The sequence below is a fragment of the Mus musculus genome, chromosome 7 (genome assembly GCF_000001635.26).
Source record: "Mus musculus strain C57BL/6J chromosome 7, GRCm38.p6 C57BL/6J".
Lineage (NCBI taxonomy): Eukaryota > Metazoa > Chordata > Mammalia > Rodentia > Muridae > Mus > Mus musculus.
Window position 1 is genome coordinate 3,835,822 of NC_000073.6, and position 9,493 is coordinate 3,845,314.

The window sequence follows — 9,493 nt, forward strand, 5'->3', positions numbered from 1 at the left end:
TTAAGAGGAAAACTCATAGCTCTAAGTGTGCCTCCAAAAAGAAACTAAAGAGAACTTACAGGAGCAGGATGACAGCACATCTGAAAGGTCTACAAGAAAAAGAAGCAAATACACACAAGAGGAGTAGACAGAAGGAAATAATCAAATTTAGGGCTGAAATGAACCAAATAGAAATAAAAAGAAGAATACACAGAATCAACAAAACCAGAAGCTGGGTCTTTGAGAAAATCAACAAGGTTGATAAACCATTAGTCAAACTAACCAGAGGGCACAGAGGAAATTCCAAACTAATAAAATCAGAAAGAAAAAGAGAGACATAACAATGAAGTACATCTTAAAAATTATTCTGTTTGTTGAATATTAACAGTTGAAAATATTAAAATCATGTTCTACCAACATCATGGAAATCTTGTTGATATTTTTTCTCCCTGTGCTTACAATTAACATTTTCTTACTGTTTAACTTCAAAGAGTTTTTGATATTTTGAAATTTTTTTATTTTTATTTTTCACTAGGTATTTTTCTTCATTTACGTTTCCAATGCTATCCCAAAAGTCCCCCATATCCTCCCCCCCCAACTCCCCTACCCACCAACTCCCACTTCTTGGCCCTGGCGTTCCCCTGTACTGAGGCATATAAGTTTGCAAGACCAGTGGGTCTCTCTTTCCAATGATGGCCGACTATGCCATCTTCTGATACATATGCAGCTAGAGACATATTTTGAATTTTTTAAACTATAGTTACTGATAATATAATTTACCTCTTAGAAACACTGATAATCTTTTTTTTAGTAAACTGTTAGAAAATGTAAACAGATATATAATGCCTTTTAAATACTCCCTCACTGTATCATATCAGGGCTTTTGAATATATTTCTTAATAACTCATTTTTAATATTTTATGCTTTTTTACTATGCTTAACTCCCAAAGAATATTTTGTATGTTTTGAATCAATTTATATTTCAACATTAGATGCAGAATCCTCAGTTATAGATAGTATTAAATATTTATTAATGATAGTTTAGGATATGAAAGGATATGAATATAAAAGTTGAACAAAGTTTTATGTATTATATGATTCTCAAAGTACTCATTACTAATACATTTGATGTATAAATGCATTTAAATCACAAAAACTTAAAAAATGAAATTCACAGTGAAATGACATTAGGCACAATAATGTAAGTAGTCACACAGAATGGAAAAATGGAAGAAGAAAACAATGAAAATCTTTTTGCTAATTATACAGGAATCCTTGGTAAATAGAACTGTATATTTGTGAGGTGTCTAGTACTGTGATTTTTTTTTATACATATACATTATGAATTCCCTGAAGTCGTCTAAAAGCACATGACAGGTCATCATAATATATAAGTAACAGACAAGCATTATAAGCACAGACTTCGAAAATACCAGTGAGTTCATTTAGTGTTGGCCACGTACCGCTGGGCATGAGACCTGCCCTTCAGTGTGCTTTGTGTACCAGTGTGACTTGTTAGAAAAACTAAATGTTCTTTTGCAAGTATTTACCCATTCAGGATTCAGTATTTTCAGATCTTTCTCTGCAGTGTTCAGTTGTGGGTATCTGCATAAGTTCCCATCTCCTGCAGGAGGATGCTGAGCAAGACATTGACCCAGGAGTCATTTTATTGGTTTGTTTCTTTAAAAAATAGTAGCAGCCACAACCCTGCCTGATTACTCAGAGGGCTGCCGTCCTAAGGGACACCAGGTAAGCGTCTCCTCACCAAGCCCTGTCCTGCCAACTCCCCTGAAAACTTAGGAAAGAGCAATAACCTACACTGAGTACTCCATTTCCTACCCCAAGGACTGCATGCTTTCCAGGAGGTCTGCTGCCACAAGGAACATCAACTAAGCCTTTGTCTCCCAAGCCCCTGCCCACCAAGTTGCCTGAAAGAACACACAATGGCAGTAGGCTAATACATACACCCGACCCTCCTGTATATGCACACTCACACACATACAAGGAACTGTCCTTAAATACAATTCATAAAGATGACAGAGGCCTTTAAATGTGAATGAATACATCCCATAAAGTAATACAGAAAAATACAATTCACAGGTGAAAGATATTCCAGGCAGGTGGGACAGCCTATTCCCTCACTTTATGGGCTCAGAAGAGTGTGGGTTCAGGAAACAAAGGCTCCCAGTATGTGGAGGGACAGTAATTCATTTATTGAGGAAGCACCTCATTATGACACTTCCACTTCCCTCTGAACCCCAAACTTTTGCTTCCTAGACATTCTTACAACAGTTCCTCAATACCACAACAGGATTTTTTTTTTCTTTTGACAGAAAACTTTGGGTCATCAGCTTTATTTCCCAGAGTGTAGAACATTGAAGATGCATTCTTTTTTCTTTAGATTAGTTCCCAGCTGCAGGGTGGGTCTGTCTATGGCTTCGCCAAGCCTCAGTGGCTAGAATCGAAAGGACGATGAGGACCAGGACTGCCATCCCCATCCTGATGAGATTCTCCATTGTGTGATCCTTGTTCTCTGTGGCTGTGGAGTTAGATACAGAAGTTACAGAAGTTAGGGATGGTCAAAGTTTCCTAACTAAGCATCCAACCAGAGCCCTTGCTGTCCTTGGGGAGGACAATGTTGTACTCTTTCCAGTGCTATGACTTGAAATTGTCTTTATTCAACTGCCTAGGTTTTGGACATGTTCTAGCATGAACAGATGTTCTCAGCTGGTCCTAAGAATAGTAGAAGAAGAGGAGCAGGATGTATCTGTACTTAATCGACCTTAGTGTTTCTTCTGAGTTCCACTCTATCATTTATCAGAGATGCCCATCATTTTCACCATATAAGCTTATAGAGTTCTGGGATGAATGGTTCTTGTTATATAGCTGGTTCCCCTCTCTTATTCTTACCAAATTCTTCAGACATTGTGCTAATAGAAAACCAATTACATACTAGTGAGACCAGACATCAGAGGTTGTACAGAATCAGATTCTCAGTGTGTTTTTTTAGTGAGTGTTGGTTCCCTTGTCACGTTCCATTTCTCTTCCATTTCTCCCTTGATCTGACCTTACTTTTGATCTCTCTGTCTCTGTCTCTGTCTCTGTCTCTGTCTCTCTCTCTGTCTCTGTCTCTCTCTCTCTCTGTGTGTAAAAAAACAATCAAAAAACAAACAAACAAACAAAAAAAGGAGACTGGATGTTAATCCACTGGGATTTTCCCTTAGAGTCCCTCAATACCAGGACTAGTGCATGTTAAGCGTAGATCCTAAGACTGACTGATATGACTCTCACTTTTCTTGGCTTTAGAAGCAAAAGTTATGGCAACAACAGTATGTGTCCCACTGTGAGAAGAGAGTGGTGAAGGTTCTCCATCACTTTAGAAGATCCCAGGGTCAAGGTTAAAGAGTCCCTGGAGGTCCCATCTCCAAACCCTCTCTTTTTCAGACAGGTGTACCAAGGCCTAGATTAAGACATTCGTAGCTGTCACTGCTCAGTGAAGTATGAATTGTACAGTCACAACTTCTATATTTCACTCACAAGATAAAGGTTGCAGACTTCACAGAGCAATAGGTATCAATTGTAACATTTGGATTTTGTTTTCCTTAATGGGAATATTGCTATGTTCTAGATATCATAGAGAATTCTGTCTGACATGGATTAGGTATGGATTTGAATCTGTTTTCATCAGATTTCAACAGGCTTTGTAATTATTACACCTCTCCCAGAGGCACCATAGGCCATGGCTACACTGAGAGCGAGGGTCTGACAGGGATCCTGTGAATATTGTTTATTTGAGAGTGAGGAGAAGAGGTTGGCAATGGGAACCAGTCCCTGCATAGGATCCTATATATGTCTGTGGCCTCCCCAAAATGGTTTTTTCTAACTACATGAAATCTTCGGATTCCATTATCAGGGGGCATCCCTAGAATGATTCAGGTTGCCTCGCACCCTCATGAGGGTGAATACCCATCTGACTGACACTCTGCAGCTTTTAAACCCTATGCTCGCTAATATTTATTGTAAATGGAAAATACTGAGACACCCCTTTATCTCAGAAAGATCTAGATTTTCTTTCCTTTGACCATGAACTGCAGAGTCAGTGCTGTATGACAACACATTGGAAGATAGGTATGTATAGCACCTGAAGATGCTCCTAAGGGTGGATGTCACAGACTCATAGAGGATCTTAGAATTATGCCCCATGAGCTAGACTGAAGGAGCCTGAGTCCCCCACCATGGCTATTTGACCCACCCTTGCCATGCATCAGTAGACTGTGGGCTAGACTGACTGCAGAATCAAGTTCTGGGGATCTCCTCTATCAGGAGAGGTAACAGCTTCAATCATCACCAAAAATACACAGACACGTGAACCAGGCTTCTCCCATTCATACTCAGAGAAGGAGCAGCCCAGCAATGGAAGGGACTGTCCAAGTAGGACCTCCAGCTGCAGCTTTATCAGGATATAAGCAGCTTTACCCATCTGAGCCTACATTCCAACAGAGTCTTTGTTAGTAATCCCGGGACAGATTCTGTGCAGGGGAAATGTTTGTTTCTTAGGGATATTATGGGGAGGTGACTTTCTAGGTTCTTTGCTCACAATCTTACCCAGCTGTCTCATCATCCAAGTGGAGGCTCAATGCCTCTCTTTGGATGCTACCTTCTGTAGCCCAACAGTTAAGCCCCAGCCTCTGGTTTCTCTTTTAGGATATTTGCTGGTCTTTGATACTCCCAAGCTGACATGACTGAGAAATGAGAAGTGTCATTAACAGGAGCTGGTTTTTAGGCTGCCTGTGTTTGTAGCACTTTTCCTACAAAGATATGTGTGATACTTACGAATTGGTGGGATGGGCCTTTTGGGAGACCAGGTGGAGGATTCAATGGTTTCTAGGAAACAGAACAAGAAGATGATGTTCTTCCTGCTGTTTCCCCTACATATGCCCTCCTAACTTGTCACAGTGAGTGAACATTACATGAAGGGTCATTGCTGGTATCCTGTTATGTGCTGACGAATGTGCCTTATGTCTAACCATTCCTTTTGTGCCCTTAATCCCACCCCAGTAAGAGCCCTGATACAGTGTTAATTGTAAGTCACTCTGAGAAGTCAGGATCACCTTACCTGAGACTGTGAGCTCCACAGGGGCACTGGCAGATGACAAGAGGTAGAAAGATGAGTCTTGAGCTCCATAGCACCTGTAGGTGCCTGAGAGATGGGAGGTCACAGCACTCATGGAGAATTCTGCCTGGGACTGCTGATCATGGGACTTTGATTTTAGTCGCAGGGGTTGCTGGGCTGATCCCTCCTTGGACAGAATGAAAGTATCCACAGAGTCCATTGACCAACACAGCAGGCTCACGGTCTCTCCTGAGTGCACTGTGTGGTTAGGCTGCACTGAGAGGGAAGGAGTGAGAGGGAGCTGTCCTAAAGAGAAGAGGCATGATGAGAGGCTAGCTTCCTTGTTCTGAGCTCCAATCACACATGACTCCACCCTGAGAACCTGGGCCTCTGTCTCTTTTCTCTGACTGAGCTCAACTCCTGTTCTCATCTTCTTGTGTCTACTCCTGCTTAGGATTCCTGTGTCCATGCTGGCCATAAGCTCTCCAGCCCCCCCCTCCCCGCCCCACCCCATTAGAGCCTGAGCAGAGGCTAGGTTCCTGATTGAGTCTGTTAAGTTACTCACCTGTGATCAGGATGTCCAGGGGCTCACTGGAGGCTGACCACTCAGAGGAGAGGTTGTGTGCACCATAGCATCTGTATTGGCCTCCAGTGGAGCTACTCACATAGCCCAGTGTGAAGTTGGCCACAGAGAAGCCAGTGTCAGTCTGCTGGCTAGAGTGCTGCATGATGTCAGCTCTCCCCACCTTGTGCAGAGCATATCTGTCATAGTTGATGTCAGAGAAACACTGCAGGGTGAGGGTCATTCCAGGGTCCAGGGTATGGCCTTGGTGAGTCAGCAGAGAGGGCTTCTTGGACAGCCCTAGAGGGAAGGTGACAGCTAGAGACTGAGGTTTTATTCTTACCAAACACCTTTGCCCTCCTCTCCTGCCTTTGTGCATGTCCCCTCTTCTCCCCAGTCAGGGCAGTGTTCAAGAACAAAGGCTCTCCATTTTGTCCTTCTCTACCTGCAACTCAGCAGAGGGGCAGGCCTATGGCAAAGGGCTTGGGGTCTCAGAAAATGTTTGGAGAATGATAGTGGGGACTTACCTGAGATGAGTATTTGTTGAAGAGCACTAGGTACTGACCACAGCTGTGGGGCATTCTTGTAGTAACCATAACATCTGAATGTCCCTGTGTGGGTTGGGGTTGTGGGTCCTATAATAAACAGGGCTCGGTACTGTCTACTAGAAGATATATGCTCTGTGTCCAGTGAGCTGGTGAATTTCTTATCTTCCTTGGTGAGAATGAATTTATCGTAGTGAAAGTCTGAGGCACAGTGGAGTGTCATGTTCCCTCCTGCTGTCACCACAGGGCTGGGCAGTACTGACAGCCTGGGTTCATAGTATTCATAGATTCCTAGGAGAGAAGGAAGCCGTCTCTTACATGCTCTCACACCGTCCCAGTGTTCTCTTGCAATACTTTGTGGGAAGGGAAGACTCCTAGGAGCAGAGCCTGGGGTTGAGAATCTGACTGTCCCCTCACCTGTCACCACCAGCTCCAGGGTGTCACTGGGCTGTGACCAACCAGCTGAGCTGTAACAATAACAGCGATATTGCCCTGCATGTTGTTGTGTCACAGAAGGGATGAAGAACCTGCCCTTGTTCCCAGGCTCCTGTAGGGTCTGTGTGCTCTGTGTTTTTTGGCTTTTCTCATTATGCAGAAAATATACTTCTGCATCCAGGTTCCCCTGACACCAGATGGTCATTGCTCTTTTGGAGGTGATCACAGATCCTGGTTCAGCCTTGATGGTTGGTTTTTGGAGATTACCTACATAGAAGTCAGAGTGAAGCACATGGGTGTGTTGGAAAGTGGCACAGAGAATGTCCCACCAGAAGATGTTGCCTTTGTCGTTTTCATCCTTCTCCCATACAATTCACCAGAAGACAACTTCCCATTCTTCCCTCCTCCCTGATATGACACAGTCCTCCCCACCTCCCTTCTCTCCCAGATTCACTGCTCCTCTATTTCAGAGAAGAGAAGGCTTTTTAGTGATATGGGCTGAATATGGCATAAAAAGATGGAAGAACACTAGGCCCACACCCTCATATTAGCACTGGACAAGGCAAGCCAGTAGGAGCACAAAGATCCCTTGTGTAGGCAAAAGTGTCAGAGAGATCCCCACTCCTACTGTTAGGAGTCCTATAAAAAACTGAAGCAAGCCAGGTGCTTCTGGAACACACATTTAATCTGCGTACAAAGGAGGCAGAGGCTGGTGGATTTCTGACTTGGTGGATAGCCTGATCTACAGAATGAGTTCCAGGTAAATAAGTTAGAACTACACAGTGAAATAAAATCCCCCTACCACTAAAAAAATGTTTTTTGTTTTTGTTTTTTTTGTATGGTTTTCTATTTTTGGTTTTTCGAGACAGGGTTTCTCTGTATAGCCCTGGCTGTCCTGGAACTCACTCTGTAGACCAGGCTGGCCTCAAAATCAGAAATCTGCCTGCCTCTGCCTTCCGAGTGCAGGGATTAAAGGCGTGGACCACTATACCGGGTTATAAAAAATGTTATCATTTGGAGCAGTCACAGCATGTACGCAGAGGTCCTAGGGTACACCCGTGCAGGCTCTGTGAGCCCTCAGGATTCCTGCTTAGTTGATTCTGTGTTCTCCAGGGCGTGTCCTCCGGGTATCCTCAACCTCTCTAGCTACCATCATCCTTCCTCTCTCTGTTATTCCAGAATCTCGGAGCTCTGGTGGATGGTGCTACAGCTGATCCAGAGTAACCGAAGCCCTCATAAAGCATCATCTCCCTAATGGGCACTCTGGGCTTGACTGTCACTGTGAGTCTTGGACTCACTGTTTCCTGTGCTCTGTGTCAAAGTTCAAAAGAGCCCTGGATCCCCACCTGGATACACCGCACATCAAGTGGTCTCTGAAACCTGTATGATTTCAGTATCATTCTATGGAAGGCTGAGGTTCCTCACCTGAGACCAGGAGCTCCACGGATTCACTTGGAGCTGAGAACACATATGGTCTATTCCTGTCATAACTGTAACATCTGAATATCCATCTCTGGTTGGGGGTCACAGGGCCCACAGAGAACAGGGCGTGGTTCTTCCGTGTAGAGTAGTTATACTGTGAGTCTTGTGTCCATGAGAACTTCTGTGGTCCTGCTACAGTCAAAATGAACCTGTCATAGCTCGGCCAGGACTCACACTGGAGGGTGACATACCCTCCTGAAGTTACCACTGGGCTGGCCTGGGCTGAAAGGCTGGGTGTCCAGTAGTCTTCTAGGAGAGAAGGAGGAGTCAGTTAAATGTCCGCAGGCCTCATTCTCCTTGGCTCTGAGGTTCCCACAGTGAGGGTGGGCATTCCTGTTAACAGAGCCAAGTCTGGACAGTTATAACCTGAGGCCTAGGATCCTGTGTGTCTCTCACCTGTCACCACCAGCTTCAGGGGGTCACTGTAGCCTGATGATTTATACTGGGTGCTGTAGGAACATTCATATTGACCTGCATTACTCAGGTCTACATTTGAGAATGAGAATTCAGCCTTGTTTGCTGGCTTCTGTTTGTTCTTTGTTACGGTTTTATATAGCTTTCCATCTTTATAGAGGCGGTACTCATTGGCTCCAATTGTCTCCTCACACAAGAAGGTCACCTTAGTCCTCCTGGAGACCACAGAGTCTGGCTGTACTCTGAGGATAGGCTTAGGGAGGGACCCTGCAAGTAACAGAGCAACTAGGACACAGGACAAACACACTCAGATTGCAGTCCTTAACCCCATGGCCTTCCTGCCACCCACAGGACTCACACACAGGTGGTGTTTTCCACCATTACAGCCCAGGCATGGCTCCTGGATATGAAGAAAAGAGCATTTCAGGTCAGCTGCAGACACACTCACCTGTCAGCACTGGGATCCAGAGGCTCAGAGTCAGTCCTGGAAGAGAGTTCTTTGTAAGAGATTTGTCCCCAAGGCTGAGCAAGTCTGCAGAAACATCTGAGACCCTGAGGTTTCCTTTTGGGTGAGTGCTGGTCTACAGGCCATGATCATTTCCAGACCTCAGTATTCCCTCCCCCTCTTCACATCTCACCAAGACAGAGCAGGGCTGTGAAGGTGCAGGACATGGCATCTCCCCTCAGTGGCTCCAACTGTGCTTGAGGGCAGAGCTACAGAGCCTTTCTGAAGGGATTGTGTACAGGGTGTGGCTCTGGAGGCAGGGCAGTCCCCATGACATGGTCATATATCAGCAGCCCCACAGAAAGAGGAACTGCCCTCCTCAGGACCATGCTCTGACTTCCTCAATGGTGTGACTAGGCCAGGCAGTCGACCCTCTGCCATTAGGTCTTACACAGATGGCGTTTCCTCAGCCCACCAGTGTCTGCCTCACCTGTGCACATTACTGTCATGGCCATATT

At 44.7% G+C, this 9,493-nt stretch overlaps 1 protein-coding gene across 5 annotated transcripts; it reads right to left on the bottom strand.

Moving 5' to 3' along the window:
- Nucleotides 1–986: 986 nt before the first annotated feature.
- Pira2 (paired-Ig-like receptor A2) lies at nt 987–9,283 on the bottom strand. 5 transcript variants are annotated; one of them, XM_017322040.2, is made up of 10 exons: nt 9,169–9,279; nt 8,979–9,014; nt 8,513–8,797; nt 8,060–8,365; nt 6,617–6,901; nt 6,182–6,490; nt 5,658–5,954; nt 5,096–5,368; nt 4,813–4,863; nt 987–2,518 (listed from the first exon to the last, which is right to left on the bottom strand). In XM_017322040.2, the coding sequence occupies exons 1-10, from the start codon at nt 9,200–9,202 to the stop codon at nt 2,382–2,384; spliced, it is 2,013 nt and encodes a 670-aa protein (XP_017177529.1). In that variant the 5' UTR covers nt 9,203–9,279; the 3' UTR covers nt 987–2,381. The 5 variants fall into 5 exon arrangements, with proteins under 5 accessions (XP_017177529.1, XP_006539688.1, NP_001366618.1 ...); NM_001379689.1 differs by having other exon boundaries at nt 989–2,518; nt 5,096–5,398; nt 8,060–8,362; nt 9,169–9,230; NM_011089.2 differs by having other exon boundaries at nt 989–2,518; nt 5,096–5,398; nt 9,169–9,230.
- Nucleotides 9,284–9,493: the final 210 nt, after the last annotated feature.

Coding starts and splice junctions, on each gene's coding strand:
- Pira2 (NM_011089.2), bottom strand. CDS start 9,202: ATGTCCTGCACCTTCACAGCCCTGCTCTGTCTTG. Junction 8,366..8,512: donor CCTGAAGCTGGTGGTGACAG/GTGAGAGACACA, acceptor CTTCTCTCCTAG/AAGACTACTGGACACCCAGC. Junction 6,491..6,616: donor CCTGGAGCTGGTGGTGACAG/GTGAGGGGACAG, acceptor CTTCTCTCCTAG/GAATCTATGAATACTATGAA.